At 39.9% G+C, this 24,592-nt stretch overlaps 1 protein-coding gene across 2 annotated transcripts in view; it reads left to right on the top strand.

Annotated features, from left to right (window-relative positions):
• The window catches only part of ADAMTS7 (ADAM metallopeptidase with thrombospondin type 1 motif 7), a 77,692-nt gene that overhangs the window by 40,025 nt on the left and 13,075 nt on the right, over positions 1–24,592 (top strand). For both annotated transcript variants that reach the window (XM_075207521.1, XM_075207520.1), the window contains exons 12-19: positions 17,297–17,466; positions 18,465–18,598; positions 18,904–19,024; positions 19,479–19,723; positions 20,108–20,249; positions 22,082–22,208; positions 22,444–22,657; positions 22,855–24,357. In XM_075207521.1, the coding sequence (XP_075063622.1) occupies positions 17,297–17,466; positions 18,465–18,598; positions 18,904–19,024; positions 19,479–19,723; positions 20,108–20,249; positions 22,082–22,208; positions 22,444–22,657; positions 22,855–24,357 (2,656 nt within the window). The remainder of the gene's footprint in view (positions 1–17,296; positions 17,467–18,464; positions 18,599–18,903; positions 19,025–19,478; positions 19,724–20,107; positions 20,250–22,081; positions 22,209–22,443; positions 22,658–22,854; positions 24,358–24,592) is intronic.

The raw sequence follows: 24,592 nt of genomic DNA, 5'->3' as shown, positions 1-24,592 counted from the left end.
AGATAAAATGTGAATATACATTTAAAAGTGATGGCTTTAACCCAAAATAGAGTACGTATCTATAGATGTATCTGTCCATATTCACGAAATATGTGCACTTGATAAAGTATGAGCTGATAAATGTTTCCTGATGCTCAGAAGTGTGTTTGCAGAGGCAATATCTCCAGCTACAGGTATGCAAAGGGCGTTATAGTTTCCCCACACTGACATCTGCTTGCAGAGGAACAATCTCCACTGTGTATGGAAGCAATGCAAGTAAATGTTCCATCAATAGATGTAACAATACAGCAGGAGTGAAAAAAGCTCCTTACATACTCGTAAGCAGACTGTATCCTCACTTTCTCATTTGAATCAGCAGTGGGTCAGAAAACACTGTACTCTCGGCGATGTCTGTTATGTTTGTAATTAGATGCTGGGAAATTCAAATCCCCAGGGGCTAAGTTGCTCGTACCAACGCGTTTTGTTCTTTTAGGACCTTTTTAAGGCTGTGATGAGTGTGTCATATGTTGAGTATTTATACCTAATGGGTGAACTTTACACTCACTAATGGTCAGAGGTTGTACACACACATCAGTACAAAAATGTTAAAAACATTTACAATTGTAGTAAATACATGCAGAGCAAAACTCTCTTGAAATATTAAATTTAAAATTAACACATTATTCTCTAAAGCATGCTAAACCACTTATTTTTTTTGTTTTTTATTTTTGTTTTATTATTTATTTATTATTATTTTATATTTATTTTATTTTTTACATTGGGGATACAATATCAGTATTGTATTCAGTATTGTTCACCTGATTTATATATTTAATTTAAGTATTTCAACTTTATTTTCCTATGTGATATATCTATTTTTGAGAAAATACTATTTATCGATTTCGGGGCATTCCTGGATCTGAATTCACCCTGATCCCGGCCCTAAATACACCTGACTCTGCCTCTTTATGGCAATAAGCAGTTTGGAGGCAGAAGGTTGGTAACATTTTCATTTGGGATTCTTAGTATTACTTTATGTGAGTCTATTAAGGGATCAAACAAACTACATACTGTATATCAATTTATGTAAGGAAGAGCAAGATCTACAAAGAAAGTGATTTGTGAGTTATCATTTCTTTCTCAGATTAGCGGGAAATAACAGCACTAAATCCAATGGTCAGAAATGTAATTTAGCATGTGATATCACTTACAAATATAATAACTCCAAACATCTGCACAGAGTTCTGAGGAATTAGAGCCTTGATACATTTGTGTCCCACCCATTTTAGTGGGTCTCAGGGTATTGGATGAAAATAAAGCTGTGATATTACTAGAGATGGTCACTGACACCCGTGTTTTGGTTTTGGATTCGGTTTTGGATCTGGATTACCGTCGTGTTTTGGTTTTGGTTTTGGTTTTGCAAAACCGCCATTGAGTGTTTTGGTTTTGGTTTTGGTTTTGTTTGGTTTTGTTTTGCTATTTTGTTGGAAAATCAATGTTTTTGGGCCTAAAATAACCCAATTTAGTGCTCCAACTGTTTTAGAGATAAGTAATCTAATTGTTGAGGTAATAAATCATCCAAAAAAACAGTTTAATTCTTCGTTGGTAGGCCTTCATTTATTCTACACACAAAACAGATTGTCTTCCTCTCCATCTATGCATATTGGCAATGCAGCCATCGTCTTTGGATGTATATTACAACCTACACTTATAGTTAAATATGTAAAGAAATGGAAAAAGGCAGTTTGCTTTCTGTCTCTATAGGCCCCCCTGCACTTGTTTAAAAAAACAAAAAATTCAGCCGTTATAGACTGTACAATATTAATTGACATGGAGAAAGCCAGTTTGGTTTCTGTCTCTCTAGGCCCCCCTCCACTTGTATGAAATACCAAAAAATTCAGCCGTTATAGACTGTACAATATTATGAGAAATGGACAAAGTCAGTTTGGGGTCACTCTGTCTATGACACCCTACCCTTAAGGATAAATTTCTTGACCTGCCTCTGGGATGACGATTCACCCCCAGCAGCAGCAACAGCAGCAGCAGTGGGACTAACGCTTTCTTCAGAGGAATCAATAATAATGCAGGAGTCATCCAGCCTTAAGTGGGATGCCGGGCTAACTCTGAGCGCTACTGAGGATATTGATGAGGATGGTGTGGTGGGTGTATTTTGTAGCCGTCGGGATGTCGGTGAGCGGAGGGTCTTAGCTGATGATGGAGTGCTTGTATTTTTTTGGGAAGAACTTTCAGCTTTTCCCAACACTTTGCCATGAACTCTCGTTAAATGGCGTAACATAGACGAGGTTCCAAGATGGTTAAGGTCCCTCCCTCGACTGACTGTGGCTTGACATACACTACAAATGGCTATACAATTGTTGTCTGGATTTGGGTAGAAATAATTCCACACATAAGAAGTGGATTTTTTTGTTTTATGCCCAAGCATGACAATGGCCTTTTTCTTGTCACGTGCCAGAACTGCTGCCACTGGTGCAGGACTTACACAAACAACCTCATCCTCATCAACATCCTCATTAGCACCCTCGTCGCCTACACAAATCTCCCCCTCATCCTCTTCTAATTCCAAAGTGGCATCCTCAATTTGGGTATCACCGGCTACACTCGGGCTATTATGGCACACATCAGCAGAATGCTCACGATTACACATCCCACTGTTGGATGGACTCTCCACAGGGATTGTTGTCATTTGTGAATCAGAGCAAACATTCTCCTCTAATGCCTTACTGTTATTTGCAGCTCGGCTTTCACGCGTAACAGTAGTTGTGCACCAATTGTAGGCTGGGTAACTTTTTGGGATCTGCCACTAATAGCCAAAGGTGAAGGCCTCATTCTCTCTTTGCCACTGCGTGTGTAGAATGGCATGCTTGCAATTTTTTTTTATCGTTACTTAACTTTTGCTCAGTAACACTTCTTTTTCGCTTCAATACAGTAAATTTTTTTGGGGGTTTTGTTTTTTGCACTAATTTGGAAACACTCTGTTGTTTGACATCGCCTTGGCCAGATGACGTACTGGGAACACTAACATCAGGACTGGTGACAGAACCTGGTTGCTCATTCTGATCATATGTGGACTGCTTTGAATCCATTCTGAGCGCAAAGCACTGGGGAGTGCTAAAGATTATTTGGTAGATACTGCTGACAGATATGACTTTTGACAGCCAGAAATATTAATGCACAATTAGGGAGGACACCCCAAAAGCACTGAGGAGTGCTAAAAATTATTTAGTATATACTGCTGACAGATATGACTTTTGACAGCCAGAAATATTAATGCACAATTAGGGAGGACACCCCAAAAGCACTGAGGAGTGCTAAAAATTATTTGGTAGATACTGCTGACAGATATGACTTTTGACAGCCAGAAATATTTATGCACAATTATGGGGGACACCCCAAAAGCGCTGGGGAGTGCCAAATATTAAGAAAAAATAATAAACCTCTATCCTCCTCTCTGCACTAGCGATTTTGGTTAGAGCAATTGCAAGAACAATATTGTATTCTCTGTCCCTGCTCTAATCAGCCTATGACTACATCCTGCTCTCTCCCTCTGTCAAATGGCGATGGATTGCTGTGGAGGCGTGTATTTATAAAGTTGAAGTATCGCGAGAACCGAGCCCCGAGATCCGACGACGTCACAATGACGTTCGGCCTCGATTTGGATTCGGAACAGGCGGGAGAGTACCGAGCTGCTCAGCTCGGTACTCGGATACCCAAAGTTCGGGTGGGTTCGGTTCTCGGAGAACCGGACCCGCCCATCTCTAGATATTACTCAATGACAGATCTACATTAACAGGGTCCCAGTACGGTATCAAGCCTTGATATGGTTATTTTTTCTTATTTTATATTTTTAGGTGCATTTGACTAGGGTCAGAGCTAATTTTTGTATTCAGTGTTTATTTCCTGCTTATCTGTTATATCGTTTTGACATTGGATGTGATAGAACAAGCTGCAGCCATTCATCTCATCAGGGTCCTCACAGCAGCATAAAGTATTTTTAATAAATTATTGGGTTGACCTTGGGGAGGGCATGGATGTGTCTAGTAGTTTAATTGTGTTAGCACAGATCTGTACATGACAGCAGCAACGGCATGATGTGAGGATGGGGAATGGAAGCTGGAAGCCATAGACAGAGTTTGATAGTCGAAATAGCAGGGTCTCCCAACAGCACAGAATGGTTGATGTGAGCTCTCTGTTAAAATATTCTGCATTGTAGTGCGTTCAGATGCATAACGCATAAAGGCAAAACTAGTAATAAAGATTTATTGTAGAAGATGCATGTTGTGTGCCTCCCTACTGTCCTGGTTTAAGTGGTGTGGCTATGCTCTCTTTTTGTGCAATAATAAGTCCCGATTTGTATCAGGGAGTTATGCAGTTGCTCCTGTTGTAGTTGTTCCTGTTCCATGGCAGATTGTGTCTGTTTTGAAATAGCTAACCTGACAATCCTTATCCTCAAGCATGATAAATGCCTGCAAAGAAAAAATGTATTATATATCGCTAACTGATTATACATGTTGTGAACATTGTTGTTTGTTACTTATACAAATTAGCAGAACATATTTTCAGATGCCCTCTATGGAACATTTATATTACTTTTGTGACCTGTAGTCATGGTTAGTCATTTTTGGTGTATTGTATTGGAAAACAAGTGGGAAAACATGAATAGACCTTTGTTTTATAGTTGAAAAATATTATATTCAACTACATCTTACCTATTATTTTTCATATACTCAAAGCTGTCTCTCTCGCTGCACTGTTGACTGCCACAACTTCTTGAACATTTGTCTTTAAATGACCCTTACCTCTGGAACTCCAACCTTCTGTACATGTGTCACAGTAGCTATTCATGACAAGAATCTTAATATATTCTAAGGGTTTGCAAGTTATTACCAATGTGTCATATATACTGAAAGGCGCTTCACACATTTTGTGGGGTTATATAATAAATGTACACAAATCTATGTGTATGTGGCTTATCTGCAACCCCTAGTTGCTGTGTAGATTGTATTTATTTCCTGTGCTTTCTAGATTGGAAGTTTCATTAAATGTTACTTTTTAATCTGATATAGTAAATGATCATTGCATAATGTTTTTCTGCTTCTGTGATTTGTTTTGATGTGTGACCATTGATGTGCCATTATTCTTTACAGCAGACCTCGGTTAGGGTAATAAGCAAATTATCAAGTGTTCTATAAACAGGGACATTAGCTATAAACAGTTTAATGGGTGTAGCCCTCCTTCAGGACTAAGAAGAATGACTCATTTCTGGCATGTTAATGTACTATTTATGTTTAGACTGAGCTCAAAGAAAAATAAAGATTTTGCAAACCTATCAGGCAATATATTTAATTTACTCCCAGCTAGTCCTACTCTCTCTCACCACCCCTCCCTTTAGAATGTAAGCTCTCACGGGCAAGGTCCTCTCCACCTATTGTCTCATGTCTGTCCGCTGTCTGACTCTCTCGTACGTCCTGTCATGTCTTTTGCTGCTCTCTGTGTGAGTCCCCATAGCATTACTCACACTCATCTGTGCTACTTATGGGTATTACCTCATCTATTTGTGACTTGCTTACTGTATCCAGCGCTACGGAATCTGTAGCACCTTATAAATAAATAATATTAATAGTTCTTTATTAGTGACAGGCAATTTCCCACTACCTGTCTTTCCCGCCGACTACAGTCTTTTTCACTAATGGGTCTATTTATTAAAGGGCACAGACTGAGACTGACCCAACTATGCGGTATGGTTACTCTTCCTGCTGAGGTCTGCTATTGCTGAGTAATGTTTATCTGCCTCAGTGATATATTTTTTTTTATCATTGCAGAGGATAAAAAATTATTGCCACGACAACTAAACCACAATCAAAAGTTAAAATAATAGGCCCCTAAACCTGAATTCTAAGCTATATTACTCAACAGAACCTACAATAAAACTGAAAGGAACCTACTAAAACCGAAGATATTGGAGATAAGGCAGTGATTACAGGGGATGATATTTATATATGCACATGCAGTCTGTAAATTTCTCATTAGCTGTTCTTACATTAAAATGGCTAATTACATATGAGGCAGTAGTCTGCAGCGCAGAAAAGATAGGTTCAAACAATTCAAGTATTTATTTTTACCTTACATATATATTGGAAAAATAAATCTCTGTTCATATTGCATCTTTGGATTATTATGATCTTGCGGGAGAAATTACATTTGCATTTGCATAGAAATTACAATTGCATTTAACACCACATTAGTTTGATAAGAGGCCCACGTCACTAATCTGTGTCGGGATGCTGCTCCTTCCACTATGTAACTTTTAGTCTGTGCTTGCCTCCATTGCCCCTTAACATCATGACACTGCTCCTGTCACATGTTACCCATCCCTCACTAGCATAATCACAAGAGTGGATAGGTCACAGCTGCCTTCAAAATAAGCTCACTCGTCTCCTGCTGCTGTGAACATTCCGATGATCTGCAAATTGTTCTTTCCCTACCTCAAAACTGGGCACACTTGAAGATCTGGGGCCTGATTCATTAAGGATCTTAACTTAAGAAACATCTTATTTAAGTCTCCTGGACAAAACCATGTTACAATGCAAGGGGTGCAAATTAGTATTCTGTTTTGCACATAAGTTAAATACTGACTTTTTTCACTGTTTTCACACAAATACTTGATAGCTTATTTGTACACTGAAATTTAAAGTTGATATTTGTGTGCTACATGAAAAAACAGTCAGTTTTAACTTATGTGCAAAACAGAATACTAATTTGCACCCCTTGTGTTGTAACATGGTTTTGTCCAGGAGACTGAAAAGAGAAGTTTCTTAAGTTAAGATTCTTAATGAATCAGGTCCCTGGAGATAAAAATTAAGAAAAAGTGCTCAGACACTAGTCAAGTACATCTTAAAAACGTTTTGTTGACAGCCAATTGTTGTCTGCAGTGGCTTGGAAGTAGATGGGACATTGTTTTGCCGGTAAATATTTTTTAATTGGATGCAACCCACATGTCAGGATAAATGTCTGTATATGTTTTGTGTCACCCAGCGCTGGGAATGACATATTTTCAATTTTGCCTGTAGTTGGTATAGCTTCTCTAGTATCATGTATTATAATTGCGTCCGGCTGTTTTGTGTCAAAATTACACTGCACTCTATTATTCAATTACAACATCTCATCATTCCTCTAAGCTGGGCCTTGAAAGCTGCTATTGTTTTGCTGAATGTGGGCTTCAGACGAGTATCATTATAGTAATTAGTCAGGGAATGAGAGAGAGAGTCTGTGTTTTCAGCTGATTATCCAAGTAAAGGAGTGAAAATTGACTGAGTGGCTGGAAAATGATCAAAGGTCTCATATCTGGGTATCTATGTAATATATGTCTGTGTAATACATACACTGCGGTGCTAGTGAACACAGGAAATATGTATATTACACAAAGAGCAGAGCGCTACAGAATTTCACATTTATCTTGAGAGAGTGATTTATACATACTTACCAACCTTTGAACAGTGAATTCCGGGCAGGGGGTGTGATTGGAGGGCATGAGGGGGCAAGGCATGGTCAATAGCGTCATTTTGGCCCCACCCCCGCGACAAAACGTCATTCTGTTGCTGGGGTGGGGGGGGGTTGGGTTTCGGGGCCAAAATGATGCGAATCACCATGAATTGCGTCATTTTGGCGAGTAAATTGCAGTTTGCGGGATACTTGCATGATCTCCCGGGAGTGCAGAGACCTACCCAGATTTCGGGAGTCTCCCGGACATTCCGGGAGATTGGCAAGTATGGATTTATATCTGTGTTGTCGAAAAAGAAATATATATTTCAGGTAGATCACTTTCTTTGTTTTTGTATTTATATATAGAGAAGTGTGTTTATATACGTTACAGATAGGACAGGATTACTGTCATATCCATTATAAACAAAGCTATGTGTTCTGTATATTTCCAAAATCAACAAAAGCACATGCAACATATGTTCTGGATGACTGTTCAGAAACAACATGCCGTAAATTGCAAGTATAAAATGTAATTGCAGGTACTGATAAACTGGTTGGTTGCTAAGTAAAGCTGCAGGGGTAGGGTTTATTATCAACAAGAATAAAGATGTCATTAAGTAGCTTCTGTTGGTGACTTGGTGGAAGGATTAATAGCTCCGTTTTTGAAAGATTGAGTTTGAAGTGATGAGAGGACATCCCAGATGAAATGACAGAAAGACATTCATTACTGCAGGCCAACACAGATGGTGATAAACAGAAATGATAGATACATTTGGTTGTCATCTGTACTTAGCTGATACTGAAAACCAAAGCTTATTCATCCAAGAGAAGTTATATTTATGGAGAAGATCAGAGATCTTAGGACTAAGCCTTGTAGTACTCAAACTGATAGAGAAGAGATGGAGAGAGATGGAGAGGAGGTGGATCCAGAGATACGAACATTGAAGGAGCGGTTAGATTTGTAGGATGAGGCCCAGGATAGGACACTCTCTTGATGACTTAAGGAAAGCAGTGTTGGGATTACAAGTGGGTGGTCAAAAGTGTCCCATGCAGCAGAGAGGTGAAAGAGAATTGGAAGTGTCTAGTGTTCTCTAGGGTTAGCAATGATCAAATCATTGATCACCTTAGTCACTGTGGATTGTTGGGAACTAAAGCCTGACTGACGAGGGACCAGTAGGCTGAATGGGGCAAGGAAGCATGTAAGATGAGTGTAGGAAAACTTGTTAGGAAACTGGGAGGGGCGTGGGAATTAAAAGATGGGACAGTAATCTGGGGATTTAGGCCAGACATTTTTTGAGTAATTGGCACATGCTTGTGATGGAAAGATAGCAGTGGAGAGGGAGAGATTATAGATGTTAGTCAAGGCTGGAATGAGCACAGAAGATAGTGCATGACCTATTTGTGATGGGATACGGACAAGTGGACAGGAAGTAAGAGGGAGGAGAAGAAGAGAGTAGAGAGGGGGATGAAACAAGTGGCCAGAGGGTGCAGAAAGCTATTGAGATTTTTTTTGCTTGTGGAAGACGATACCATTACATATTGGGTCTTGTCAATTGTGTCCTCGAAGTAGAAAGCAAGGTGTAGGATGGATGAGAAGAGATTTAAATGTATTAAAGAGGCATTTGAGACTAGAATATCTAAGTGAAGATGAGATTGAATGTATATTTGTTTGGCAATGTCCACAACATTTAGGTAGGAGTGGTACAAGACTTTAACCAATGACTTTCCACTTTGTGGGAGAGTTTTTAAAGGCAGAGGGCCTCATTCATCAAGGCACGTATCTGCAAATTTTGTGTATCTCGCACGCAAAATGTCTCTGTGGATACCCAGAACCAGGCCATATGCAACTAAATGCAGCAACGTTCAATGCATCCAGGTACGCAAAGCACCGTTAATTCAGTCTGCGATTTCTGGGAGGGAACTGGGCGAGAAAGAGGTGTTCACCCATAGTCAATGTACATTATGGGCGTGCCAAACTCGCGCAGCCACGTCCGAATCAAGCTAAAAGCTACTTGTTTTTCTGCTGTATCTCTTGCTCCAGCTACAGGACTATTCTAGTCCTAAGTATTAGTGACATCAGTCCCGTATGCATGCTATAACATGTGTTTGCAATCAGGAGCAACTGTAAAAATGTAATAAATGTTCAATGGACATTAAGATCAGCTTAATAAATGTTTTTCGTGGAAAAATAAAAAATATTTTAAAAAAATTCATTTGTTTTTAACTGTTTTGCCTGTAATACTTATATATTTAACAGGTGACATTAATTCAGTATTTTTTTTTCTGTACGTTCTTTTGTGAATATATATTCCACATAGATATTGAACATATCCTGCAGTGTCTTTTGTAATAGAGCAGAGTAGACCTAAACCCGAATTCATCAACGCTTGTTTCTTCAGATCCGCTCCTTGTTGAATTCGGGAGCACGCAGAGCCAACTTACGTATGTTTTAACCAAACACACATTGTGCTCAGTATACGTGCCTTTTTGAATCAGGCCCAGAGTGTTTCCTTTGTGTGCCACGGCTGAAGTTGTGGTCAACGCTGTAAAGAAAGAGCACCTGGAACCCCTTGTTTCAATGTCTACTGCTAGGGTGTGTTTAAAATGTGGGACGGTCAGATCAGGAAAGGAGAACGTAGAAATTAGGGAGGGAAAAAAATTGTTGCAGAGAGATGGAATGTTGTTGAAAATGAATATAACTGAAATTTCTGCGGGTATGAGGAGGATTGCTTGAGTTACAGTGCAAAGAGGTTAAAATAGTGGAGGAGAGATTACAGGTGATCAGGTGATGGTCTGGGAGAGGAAAGGGAGTATTATACAAAATCAAAAACTAAAAAAAAGTTGTGAGAAACAAAGATCAAGGTAGTGGCCATCACAATGAGTAGGACTGTTGTCACACTGAGAGAGGCCAACAGAGGTTAGAGGAAGTATTTTGGAATTATTTTAAAATCAAACAATATATTTTTGGGGATGATAGAGGATAAGAAATGAGGTAGTCAGGCTGAGGAATATTCAAGTTGACAGGTTTATTCAGGGGACTATTGATCACAGCCTCACACAGAGAGAACAGCTTCAAAATATGGATAGTATGTACTTCAAAATATGGAAATGTGAGTGAAGGGGCAGGTGGGAGACCTTTGAATGTGCAGTGTGAGAAATAAAAGTCAAACCCCACCTCCTTGTCTGCTAACAGGCCTGGAGGTGGAAACCATTGTGTGAAAAGGCTACAAGAGTGTTTGATTGTGTGAGTCATGTTTCTGTAATTGCCAGAAGGCTGAGGTTGTTTAAGAGGCAAAGGTCATGGACAAAGGTTAGATTGTTACATACAGAAGGACGCATGTAGAGTTGGATGTATGTGCAGTTTCCCCCTGCACAGAGGTGGAACTAACGAGCTGTGGGCCCCGGTGCAGGGAGGATGGAAGCTGGGCCCCTGACCATCTGCATCTGCCATGCAGTGGGCCCTATTATCTCCATGGACCCCGGTACATGGCATCTTCTGCATCAATCGTAGTTCCGCCATTCCCCATGAAAAATAGGCATTTTTAGACCATGCACACACACAAACAGTATTACATTTGTGCCCATATGCAAGTTCGATTGCATCTTGCACTTATGACTCTCAATGCTTTAAGAGGCAGAATGGGGGAGGGAAAGGATGGGCAATCGTAGGCCAAGTGAGGGCTACAGATTGCAGACACATATACACTTGTCACGAACCATATCTCTTGCGGATGCTCCACCCCTGGTGCAAAACACGCACTGATGATGTGGAAGCTAATGATGGTTGCAAATGGCTGATTGGGTCTGGACCCCTCCCACTGATAGTATATAATCATTAGTGTGGCTGCTATATCACATGAAGTGTCGGCCATCGGCCATGTATAGCTGGCGCATATGCTACTGTTTTTCCTGGTGTACAGCTGGCGCATATGCTACTATCGCAGACCTGAACGCATCTTGAAATGCGTCTGACTCAGCATACATATTTAATTGCGTCTTTATTGGGGTGCTTTTTGCATCTGCCTTGTTTACGTAAAATGTGTCCAACTCCAGAGCATGCATTTGACATTGCACATTTAAAGGATCTTGGGAAAGATGGGAGATAGGTGAAATGTTTGGCTTTGCTGGATTTCTATAGTATACAGAATCCTATGAAGGGTGTGGGAGATAAGTGGGGACCTGGATATGATGATATATTACTGACTGCAAGAAGCATAAGGATTGAGACATAGAGAAGATTGTAAGATGTAAAAGGTTCTAAAGGTTCTATTTTGTGCTGGGAGGTGGAGTGCAGTTTAAGGAATGAAGTTTAAGGAATGAAGACCAGAATGAAATTCATGGGCTTGATTAATCAGGTAACGTAAATTGCGAAACGTGCCGTATATTGCATTAAACTGCTCTGTGCATGCCCAGAAACTGACTATAAGCCTGTGAACGCAAGTGTATGCAGTTCATCTTCGTGCGCAAAAGACACTTCTGACAGCCTACGATTTCAGGGGTGGGGATGAGGTCTATGCATGTGGTCAATGTAAAGTAAGGGTGTGCCAAACTCGAGCGCATGCAGCTGTGTCCGATTCAAGCTCTGGGCACCTCTGAGGTATGTGTTTTTCAGTCGTATCACTTGCGTCATGCTAGAACATGTGTTTGCAAATAGAGCAACTCGAAAAAAATCCATTTTATATACAGTAGATATTAGTAACATCCTGATGAGTGTATTTCATTGAAGAAAAAAAATCACAATCTTAAAAATGTTTTACACTAATGACTATATTAGTAACAGGTGACAATAATTGTATTTATTTTTTTTTGCTGTGCATTCTCCTGGGACTTTATATTGTACCTATGTATTGTATGTATCCTGCAGTGTGTTTGTCTCAATACAGTAAATTACGTATATATGCAAAGTGTCCCTAGACCCGTATTCCACAAGAGACGTTTCTTCAGATCCGCTTGTAATACAGACGTGCGTATACCTTAACGAATCAGGACCCATGAGTCATAATTAGTAGGGAGGTTAGTAGCGAGGGGGCAATATGGATAAAGGGGTGTGATTAAGAGGATATTGTAATTATAACGGTTATGCTGTAGAGGGATAGTAAGGAAGACAGCTTGTTGAACATTGTTGGATTTGATAGAGATTTGAGTGGCAAAGGACCAATGTAAATAAACTAAAGGAAGTAGTGAGAAATAAAATCAGCAAGTTACATTATCCAGAGCAGTGAGATGGTAATTGTCTTGTTTAACTGTGAATTTCCATCATTTTGTAAGTGAATCTCTTAGAAAGGGAATCGCAAATGCACTGATTTGAGATTTTCAGCGATTTTCTTGGGTGAGTTTAAACTTGCCAATGAACGAAAGTGCGAGTTGATAGTAAATTGCCAGTTAAGTGATTTTTACCAAAATCGCCATGCTAAAAATTACTACAAATCCCCGTCCCGACATTTGGCCACTTTAACAAAACAAGTCGCCATGTGTATGAAGCTGCTATTTTGCAAACTCGCCAGAGATTGCTGTGAAAATCGCCAGATATAACACACTGCTTTGGATAGGCAAGATTAGCAAGCACATCAGCTTTCCACTGCTGGCCAATGTTAACAAGAGGAACAAAACAAGTTTTAGTTATGAGGGTATTCATGATTTCTTCTTTATTATTAACTAAATAACGGGTGTAAAATTATTTTATGAATAAGTTAGTGGGCCACATGGTATGCATGATTATATGTAAGGGAATTTTTTACATTTTTTATTATATTATAGTGGCATACTATTTCCAAATGGGGACACCATTTAAAGTACATACTTGTGGCACTACAAGTGGCAACATGCAATTCTGCCCATGTGCACCCTGGCCTTTGAACCTCTTCCACAGTTTCTCCTTGATGTAGCCATAGTTCACACTTCAGTGCTTCAGTTTGGGGGAATCTTCCCAATCTCCAACTAATAGTCCACTATCACCTTCCAGACTTATGCATCGTGGGGCACTGTGATATTGAAAGCGCTGTCTTCTCAGCAAAATGTCTCTGATCACTCACTCTATTGATGGTCAACACCTTGTTTACAATTGGCATCCATGGTGGAATCCAGAGTGCTTGGTGGTCTATATCCCCCCTTAGGGTTTTGTGTTGGATAATCCCGCTCAGGATAGCATTTCACTGGGATACCTCTGTGAAACATCTGGTCCTACTCAGTCTTGGACAACACTCTCTCAACGCTTCAATGATACTAGCCAGGCTGACTTTGTTTTTCAAGGTGTCCTGCACTTCTGTGTTGCCTGACAATTAATGGGTTGATCTGGCAACAGCAGGGACACGGTTTTGTTGCTTTGCCAGCACTATGTCTTGTCCCAATGTCAAGGAGCTTCGAAGGACCCTCTAACTGGTACATTATTATTATGTAAGCTCTCAAAGCCAGGGACTTCTCTACCATATGTCTCTTGTATGGCTAACCATATGCCCCTGTGATGTCCTACACTGAATTATTTGTGTGAAAGTTACGTTGAATGTTTATTTATACACATGGAATTTGTATCTATTATTGTGCTACTTGTAATTGTTCCTGCATTACTCGTACTTGGGTGTTGTGCCACTCATCAGCTATTATGCTAAATTGTGTTTGTTATTATATTTATGTGTGTTCTTGTATTTGTTATGTTGTATTTATGTATCTGTATGCCGACGGTCCGATGCTGCGGAATCCATGGCTCCTTATAAATAAACGATGATGATGGTAGAAGGGGTTTCTCATTTGTCTCTCCCGGAGTGTTTACTAACCTCAGAGGATTTTTGTTTTGAGGTTGGATAATGGATATTTAAATACTAACATAGTAACATTCTATACATTTAAATGCTAACATTCTGCCACTACACATTAGTGATGTCACAGGGGTGGTTCTCTCAATCACTCAGGGGTGTCACTCATACACATCCACACACAGGGGCATTACATAGTGAATGTAGCATCACAGGATCTTTCCAAGATATCATTGATCTTTGTGGAGAATGCAGCAATATTCTTATTTGCAGCCTTTCAGAATATATGGTCTTTCCTGTATTGTGAACTATGCGGTTTATACACCTATGGCATCAGTAACTATATTTATGGACCAACAAATACTGTGATCATGCACTTCAAACTTCAAACTGTGTAAATATATTCCTTATAAAAATATCCCACAAATATGGGCTTTTAGAAGAAAATGGAACATAAACCATTTAAAAAATTGTTTGTTTAACCAGCATCTGAACTAGCAAAACTTTGAAATGTTACACTGCATTTATTACATTAAAACTAGATCATACTGTTTAATACTGTTTACGAGGTTACATAGAAATTAGTATATTTATGAACCCATGGTGATCTCTGAAGACCTCCTTAGGACTTGCCTTGCTAAATTTGCCATGTCACAGTTTGATAAAGCCAGGAAAAGCTTGATAAGGAATGAATGTAAGGCATCCAGAATGTGTATTGTGACGTAATTGACACGTGTGGCTATGGCATGGGGCGATAGGATCACAAGAAAAAACAATTGTTGCACTTCAGAACAATGAGAAGTCATTGCAAGTGATTCAGTAGATCTCTATTATAAAATCTGGGACATTGTTTAGCTATGCACTAAAGAAAAGAGCAAGTGTCAGATAGTGTTAGTGTTACATGTAGCAAGCCAATTACAGATAGAAAAACTCAGAAATAAGAAAATGTAAACCTTGCTTAATGTATGCTTGAATGTGGATATACGGTATGTGTTACTGCAATATTACTTTAATGTAGTGTTTTAATTAGCCCAATAGTACATAGGATAAAAGTACTGTAATTGTATTTTAAATGTAACAAAAATGGATACAAATAAAAGCTACAAAAATGTAATTGACCTAAATTTAATCCTGTCCTTCTGCACATGTATTTCTTATGTGTTTAACCCATGTTTCAGCTCTAGAGCTGCACTACTGCTGTTCTATCTCCAACACATTGCTGTTCCATCACCACACCATTGCTGTTCCATCACCACTACATTGCTGTTCCATCTCCACTACATTGCTGTTCCATCTCCACTACATTGCTGTTCCATCTCCACTACATTGCTGTTCCATCTCCACTACATTGCTGTTCCATCACCACCACATTGCTGTTCCATCACCACTACATTGCTGTTCCATCTCCACTACATTGCTGTTCCATCTCCACTACATTGCTGTTCCATCTCCACTACATTGCTGTTCCATCACCACCACATTGCTGTTCCATCACCACCACATTGCTGTTCCATCACCACCACATTGCTGTTCCATCACCACCACATTGCTGTTCCATCACCACTACATTGCTGTTCCATCTCCACCACATTGCTGTTCCATCATCACCACATTGCTGTTCCATCACCACCACATTGCTGTTCCATCTCCATCACATTGCTGTTCCATCACCACCACATTGCTGTTCCATCACCACCACATTGCTGTTCCATCACCACCACATTGCTGTTCCATCTCCACGACATTGCTGTTCCATCTCCACGACATTGCTGTTCCATCTCCACCACATTGCTGTTCCATCTCCACCACATTGCTGTTCCATCACCACCACATTGCTGTTCCATCTCCACCACATTGCTGTTCCATCACCACCACATTGCTGTTCCATCACCACCACATTGTTATTCCATCTCCACCACATTGCTGTTCCATCTCCACCACACCGCTGTTCCATCTCCACCACATTGCTGTTTCATCTCCACCACACCACTGTTCAAGCTCTAGTTTCAGAGCTATTTATATAAAATTATGGCATTGTCTAACCAGTGATGACTGAACATAAATATTAGTCTAATTTTACTTTTTATTAAAAATCAAAATGTTAAGATAGCAGAAAGAGGATCTGCTACACAAGCTCCTGTTCCAAGTATCCTGAGGTCTGCTCCAGCTCCAGCATGCCAGCACTGCTCTGACTTTGGATCATTGTTAAAAAAACTCATGGCTACACTTTGGCTCTTGGTCTTGGAACTGCTCCCTAGCCCTAGAGCATCAGCCATATCTACTTAGGAGTACTGATTGGAATGACCAACCAGCTGCCAGACAATTATGCTCTTTGCCCTCATCACGGAGCCCCCTACCTGCCACAGTCTGTGTTCCTCCATCAGGCCTATAACTTAGTTTTGCAATGAGTAAAGGCCTGTATAGAGCGGAACGTTTGTGGACCAGTAATAATATCTGTTAGAACGTTAAGGTATCAGCTACAGTTATTATCATATAGTAAAGAAGCCGTATTCCCTGGCACAATGGATGTGTAATGGGTGCAAAAATGTTTTCAAACAAAAGATTAATAAAACATATATAGCGTATATAGCATATATAGTGTATATGGTTCAGACCAAAAGGAACTCGGTATACATAAATATGCAATAAAGTAATATTCAGAATGACCAAATTCCAATATTAGTTCAACAAGTTCAATACTCAACATACACATCCTCTCAGAGGATGTATATTGCATATTTATGTATACCGAGTTCCTTTTGATCCGGACCATATATGCTATATATGCTATATATGTTTTATTAAACTTTTGTTTGAATACATTTTTGCACCCATTACACATCCATTGCGCCAGAGAATAATGCTTCTTTACTATATGACCATTAGTGGAAGGGACCCACCCCTTACACTTAGTATTCCCACACTAGGCAGCATTATACATATGACATAGAAGGGAAGCAGGGTTTATCCCCCACCACTCCGGTGTACAGTTAGTGTCATATTTGTAACGGATATAGCATTTTGTGTCTCCCTGTATTGTTTTGTAATTTATCTTTTTGTTCCTGAAGCCCTAGATACGGAGGCCGGTACTGTTTAGGAGAGAGGAAGAGATACCGTGTATGCAACATTCTGCCCTGTCCAAAAGGAGTTCCATCATTCCGACACATGCAGTGCTCTCAGTTTGATTCCATTCCTTACAAAGGGAAAATGCATCGCTGGAGTCCAGTATTAATGAGCAGTAAGTACATGGATGAGGATTAATCAAAAGCAAATGTATCTAAACAAGTCACCTAGTAAGTGTTACTAGCGCTTACATTTAAAAAGACACAAATATCATTTTCTAACATTCTTAACTTTGTGATATGCCTGAATCCTTTATATAAAGGTGTTTGTGAGTAATGTTAATGAGTGTGCCATGTATGACTTATGGCTATCTACCCAGAGTGGACAAATTTGTCCTTTATGCTGATTCTACAGAAATCCCAACATTAGTCTTAAGAAACATGCAAAGCTGCGTATATGGCTGGAACGTTATGGCTTTGTACTCTGCCACTCGTTTAGCTGTTACTGGGTACTTATGGAAATTCTAACAAGAGTGTGGTCATCTGTCTCTTGGGACAAGCTGGATGCATTGATTCATTTTGGTTTATCTTGCTATAATTTGGTTTGTATGTAGAACCATATTCTCTAGATACCATTAGGCAGATTTATAGACAGCGGTTGCGATTTGTCTCAAAACACCTTGGATCTAAGCTTTTGACGTAAAGATAATAATACTTCTCATGCTGGAAATCAGTGACATTTGTGTGTAGTTCTTTAATGATGTCAGAAACACAGAGATGTAGTAGATGTCTGAGGACAGCCAGATATACTGGACTCTAAATGTGCTGTATACTTGTATAATAAGAGATAAGAACCATGTACTGCCAAAAACCTCTGTAAATGTGCCTTAGTCTTTAATAACAGGTATTGTTAATTTGAATATTACTCTACGTATAATCTGGGGAAACATACACCTGTTGGCAACAGTAGTTTATTCTAACGTCTGTCAAGCCACCCTTGGAACAACTGTATTAGGGCAGCAGAGCCTGGTGCCTCTTATCTACAGAGTTGAGGTGTCTGCTAGCCCTTAGTACTGTTGCAGGGCATCCCAACCACAGTGCACCCAGAATGCCCTGCTTCTCTCAGACCACTCTCCTGTCCTAATATTTACTCTCACCTCCTGGTTTTTACTAGTTAACCCGTGTGAGCTTCACTGCCAGTCACATACAGATTACTTTGCTGAGAAGCTGCGGGATGCAGTGATTGATGGGACTCCATGTTATGAGGGAAACACCAGCCGGGATATGTGCATCAATGGCATTTGTAAGGTATGATGGCTGATTAACATTTTGTATTATATCACATGGTAGTGCTATTACCGTAGTTTGGCTATATACAGTATTTCTATTTACTAGTTATAGACACCAATTTCACTAGCAAATTCTATTAATTAGTCTAAATATAAACACTGCAACACCCCACTCACAAGGGCTCTGTCACATTAGTGTCCAAAACCTAATGGGACCTCACAATCACAAGTGTAGCATCACATGGGTGGGTGGGGTTACATGCTGCAGATGTCTGTCCACTTAAGAGAAAGACCCTAATCCACGTTTTGAATCTTTCAATACAGAACATTGGCTGTGACTATGAGATTGACTCTAATGCACTGGAGGATCGATGTGGCGTTTGTCTTGGGGACTCGTCTTCATGTCACACTGTGCACAAAACATTTGAGGATAGTGATGGGCTTGGTGAGTTCTTGTTTATATGGACAGAAGTTGTGACATTTTTTCACTGCCTGGGAGGATAGTTTAAAGATTAAATCCATTTTCATACAATTCAACATAGCTGATTTTATTTTCCCTACGTTAATGCAACAGCTGTCCAGATACAGACTCCCTCCTGAGTTATACAATTGTAGGCTGGTACATTAGATTACCTTGGTTGCCATGGTAAAGTGTCACCTTAGTTAGGCAACAGGCAGGCGAGGATTCCACCAGTGGGTATTTCAGACATACAGATCTCAGTGGTACGATGTTCCAAGGTCCTTTCCACTCAGGTCCAACAGGCTTTCGGAGGACTGCAAGAGACAGGTTTTGAGGCAGTAAAAAGTGAACGGGGAGAAACGCTACATTACAAGCGTCATCTGAAGTATTGCCCTGAACACTGTATTTTACTCTCACATGTATGTTTTGTCCTTCCCAGGGTATGTTGACATTGGTCTGATTCCACCGGGTGCCCGTGAGATCCGGATTGAGGAGGTGGCTGAGGCTGGAAACTTCTTAGCCTTACGCAGTGAAGACCCAGAGAAATACTTCCTAAATGGCAGATGGACTATTCAGTGGAATGGGGATTACCAAGCTGCGGGCACAACTTTCACCTACACACGCACTGGGAATCTGGAGAACCTGACTGCCCCTGGACCAACCTATGAGCCTGTGTGGATACAAGTAATATGTTATATAAACAACACAGCATGTATGCTAATACTCCTTATTCTATACTAGTATCCAATTACCCTCCTAAGAATCGTATCTAATAATTTTAAGAGTAGTATAAGATGTGCAATGTAAGTCCATTTGCCTTAGTATATGTTTTAGTGCAGATATAGATGCCTCTCCACATCAGCTTGCACGCTGTACTCACAGCTTCATGCTTATACACTTCAAGCTGAACACATATATGTAAATTCACACTTACTACCGCTCATACAAAACTACAAAGCAACTCAGTAAACGTAAACAAGGCTATGCACTAATCCCAAGGGAGAATAAATACAAAAGCAACAATCCAATTTACAGATAAACAAAACTGTTCTACCATTGTTGTTTTAGCTGCTGTTCCAGGAGAAGAATCCTGGGGTCCGTTACCAGTACACCATCAGGAGGGACCTCGATGGCAGCAATGAGATCCAACCACCAGATTTCTCATGGCGATATGGAGCATGGTCTGAGTGCTCTGCCACATGCGGCACTGGTGAGAGACGAACAGTACTACACTACAATTATCTACTTCCTCATGTACTACAACACTGGGGGGACGTTTACAAACACTGTTGCACAACCAACTGCAAGAAATGTGTTGTAATCCATAACAACCAATCATATTCTGTCTTATTTCTAGAAAACAATGAAAGCAAACATCTGATTGGTTGCTACAGGTTACACCATTTATTCTTTTTTTAATTATCTGCGCAGCTCTTTTCATAAATGTGCTTCAAGAAGACTGCTTTCATGCTGCCACAGTTTTGATCCTAAACTTTATAACCAGTGCATGGTTTCCAGAACTTATCACAGAAGGTCATGTATAGCAATAAATACAATGGGCCTGATTCATTAGGGAAAGAAAGGCAAAAAAATGAGTAGGTTTTCTCCTGGACAAAACCATGTTACAATGCAAGGGGTGCTAATTAGTTTTTTATTTTGCACATAAGTTAAATACTGTCTGTTTTTTTATGTAGCACACAAATACTTTGTAACTTATTTAAACAATGAAATTTAAAGTTAAATCAGGACATGTCCTATCCCAAATAAAAATCTGCCATCACATTTTAAATTTACACCCCCCTCCAATGCAACATGATTTTGCCAAGTCAGAAAGTTACTAATTTTTTGCTTTACTTTCCTTATTGAATCAGGCCCAATATGCGTATCTGTGCTAATGAGAGAGTCAGTGATTGTATGTAGACATCTGTGTCCATTGGTCAAGGATAGATACTCAGTTTTTCTTTTATTATCATTTAGTTATAATGAAATTATATAATCCTAAACAATGCATTATGCTAAATACAATACAAACAATAGTTATTGATTTTCCTGTATGGGGAGAATTCAGTTGGAAGTGATTTGCTGCTGTACATCACTGCAACGTCCTTCTGCGCACATTACTGCCTCTTATGGTAAGTTAACTCCGTTCAGTTTCCTTACACCTCTATGGGGTGCAAGGAAGAAAGAGCGGAGATATATTGCCACGGAGTGTCTGCGAGAAACGTTCCGGAGACACTCCGCAGCACATTACTTCCAAATGGATTCTCCACTATGAGTCTACAATTCAAAGGGGACAGGAGAAAATAGTCCATTAGCAAATGAAAGTCAATAGTTTTAGGACAAATATCTCTATGAAAGAGGACCAGCAAAAATAAAAGAAAATTATTCATAAGACTATTAAGCCTAAAAATCAGGTTATGAAATTACTTCTAGTAACATTCACAAATATATATGTAAGACTTTCAGAAATGTATCAGAACTGAAGATGTTCAAATTAATTAATGTAATATTGAGGAAATATTTTTTTCGCAATGCACAGCAGATTTGCTGACTGTGATCCTACTAACGGACACCAATTTACATCAAAAGTATAAATACATGGCCTGAAACATCTTTGAACGTAAGTCCATTTGCATGCCGTATCTTGCGTGAAATTGCTCTAAACATGCGCCAGAACAGGACTTTCACTAGTGAACACAATTACATGCAATTCATGTCTGCACGCAAATTACACTTCCGACTGCCCACAACTTAAAGGGCCGAAAGATGGTGGAAAGGGGTAGGAAACACTTGTATCAGCATGTGTTCTAGTATTAGTAGCCTTTTAAATGACACGGTTAATAGTAAGAAAGGATTGGAAAATTCTGAAATGTTACAATTATATAACTGAAAACACACAAACTTAGAAAATAAATAACGTAAAATAGTAAAATAAAAAGCTGATGTATAGAGTGTAAAGTCCATAAGAGATTATAGAGTATGACAGGTGATCCTATGAGGCTGCAGATCTATACTCTGTACCGCTCATATCATCTCTGTCAGGGGTGCAGAGGCAACTGGTACACTGTGTGGAAAAAATGGCCGGTCTTGTGGAAGAACGATACTGTGACTCCTTGACCCGACCTGACGACAGACAGCGGAACTGCAATGAGGAGCCCTGCCCTCCAAGGTGAGCTGCACTTTAGTTATTCCTTTCTTTTTTCTACAGGTGAACGTTGTACTGATTCTGATACATTTCAAGTCCAGAGTGGGTTAATTTCCTGTCTGCTTCACCTCCTGACTTTCCCTATAATTCATATTGTGAAATACTCATCTCTTTACAGTTGCCTGTTCCTTTTATTCCTTGCAACTACATTCTAAAATGGAATCTCCCCAGTTGCTTACTGGCCACATGTTTTTCACAGATGGTGGGTGGGAGAGTGGCAGCAGTGCTCCGTCACATGTGGGACAGGTGGTGTGCAGAAGCGAACCGTCCTCTGTATTCAAAGAGTGGGATTGGATGAGCAACGAGCATTGCAACCCTCAGACTGTCAACACCTTCCCAGACCTGAATCCAGTGTTGCCTGCAACCACCGTGAACCCTGCCCGGCTATCTGGCACCATGGTAACTGGAGCCAGGTGAGTTAAGTCAGGGAGAGAACGGAAATGTCCACACAAAAGAGTCATTGTTTTACATCCTACCGCATGGGCTGACGTGTAGCTACAGATGTTCTCTAATTGTTAATTTATGACACCATCTATTCAACTAATTTATATCCCACATATGCTTTTCTTGTGTGAAATATGTCTTCACTTATTTCTTGTTTTCCCCATAGTGCTCTGTATCATGTGGAGAGGGCATCCAGTATCGAGATGTCTTTTGTGATAATGAACTAGAAGATGGTGCCTGTAAACCTTCAGAACGTCCTATCACAAAGCAAATATGTGCCTTGCTGTCCTGTACATCAGGCGTGACCCCATTTGACTGGACAGGAAGTGGAGCGTCCAGCAAAGAAATTGTCAATGAAATCTTTCCAGGCCATCCGAGGGCTTCTAGCAGAAATCACAATTCCCAGGAAGACAATTCCATCTCTGAAGGAGACTTTTCTAATGTTGGAAGTGGGGGTCAAGGAAAAGCAGGGAGAGCATTTGTTGATGACTTCTATTACGATTACAACTTTATTAATTTTCATGAGGATTTGACCTATGACCCACTAGAAGAAAATGATATTAAGGGAGGAGGGGAGGTAGATCACGAGTACCTTCCTACACAAGCACCTAGTGTGGAAAAGGGGAATGAAGGCCAAAATATTGAAAATATCCTGTCCACAGAGAGCCCAAATAAGTATTTGACCACAAATACATTGAATGTTTTAGTATCTAGTGACTACTGGAAGACATCCATCAATCCTAGTACATCAGTGGAAGATGTAACTGGACCACCCAAAGGAACAACTCCAGCTATAAAAAAGTCCTTCTCTGGGGACCAACTTACCCCTGCTTCAAGTGAGGAAGAAGGACATGATGATAATAGTTTTGAACACAAAGATCACTTAATACCAACTGTTGACAAGCCAGAAGACACATCAGTACTGTTATCTGCTACAACAAACACCATGGACATAAGCCTTCCAGAAATTATTGTACAGAGAACTTTACCTGTTACACAACAGCCTACATATATCCCCAAAATTGTCACCTTATTCCCCTCAACACATTCCTCTCCCCCTTATTTAATGTCAGAATCAGCACTAGGTTCTGCCTACTATTCTTCATCTACGGCTTCGCTAGACCCAGTCAATGGAGCTTCACAACATCCAATGCCTGATCCCTCACCAGATATGGGACAGGATCCATTGCCAGAACCACATTGGAATCCATTGACAGATCAAACACCAAATGATGCTTTGTTAGACCACACAAAGTTACCACCACATCAAGAAAAAAACATTTTACTAGATAACTCCTCAGTTGATATCTTATTAAGTACTCCTCAGCTAGTTAAAGACTCTGCTGATATTATTTCATGGAATTCCCCAACACCAGCTTCTATAGATCCCATACATACTAAGAAATCTACCTTGCAGGCAAGCCATGATGACATAACCTCTACTGGTCCACGAGTTACCCCATCCTCACCTACAATGACCATCCCATTCCTGACAGATATCCTAACATCGGTCATGTTGCATACTCCAAACCATTATATTGGAGACAGTGCTTACCCTCATCTCAATGAAAAAGGGACAACAAGAGCTACTATTACATCTCCTACCAATCATTCTGTATCAGAAGAAGATCTGCAGAAAAGTCATTGGGAGGTCGGAAACTGGAGCGAGGTGAGAGTTATAGGGCTGGAGTGAGCACAGGTCACAGCTTGGGAGAGTAAAGTAATAAAGGAGCAGTTTGAGTAAATATCAAAATGTAATTCTCAAAATATAAATTTCCAATAGGTAAGTTGTAGTTTGTTCTATATGTCTTGCATAGCTCCTAGGTGTATTGGGGTTTGTATTCTGTGGCCATTGCTTAATTTTCAAGCCAATTTTTTATAAACCCAGAATATGTCTATTTGAC

Source organism: Mixophyes fleayi, chromosome 4 (assembly GCF_038048845.1).
Source record: "Mixophyes fleayi isolate aMixFle1 chromosome 4, aMixFle1.hap1, whole genome shotgun sequence".
NCBI lineage: Eukaryota > Metazoa > Chordata > Amphibia > Anura > Limnodynastidae > Mixophyes > Mixophyes fleayi.
The sequence above is the reverse complement of the archived record's forward strand: the minus strand, read 5'-3'. Positions and strand labels throughout refer to the sequence as shown.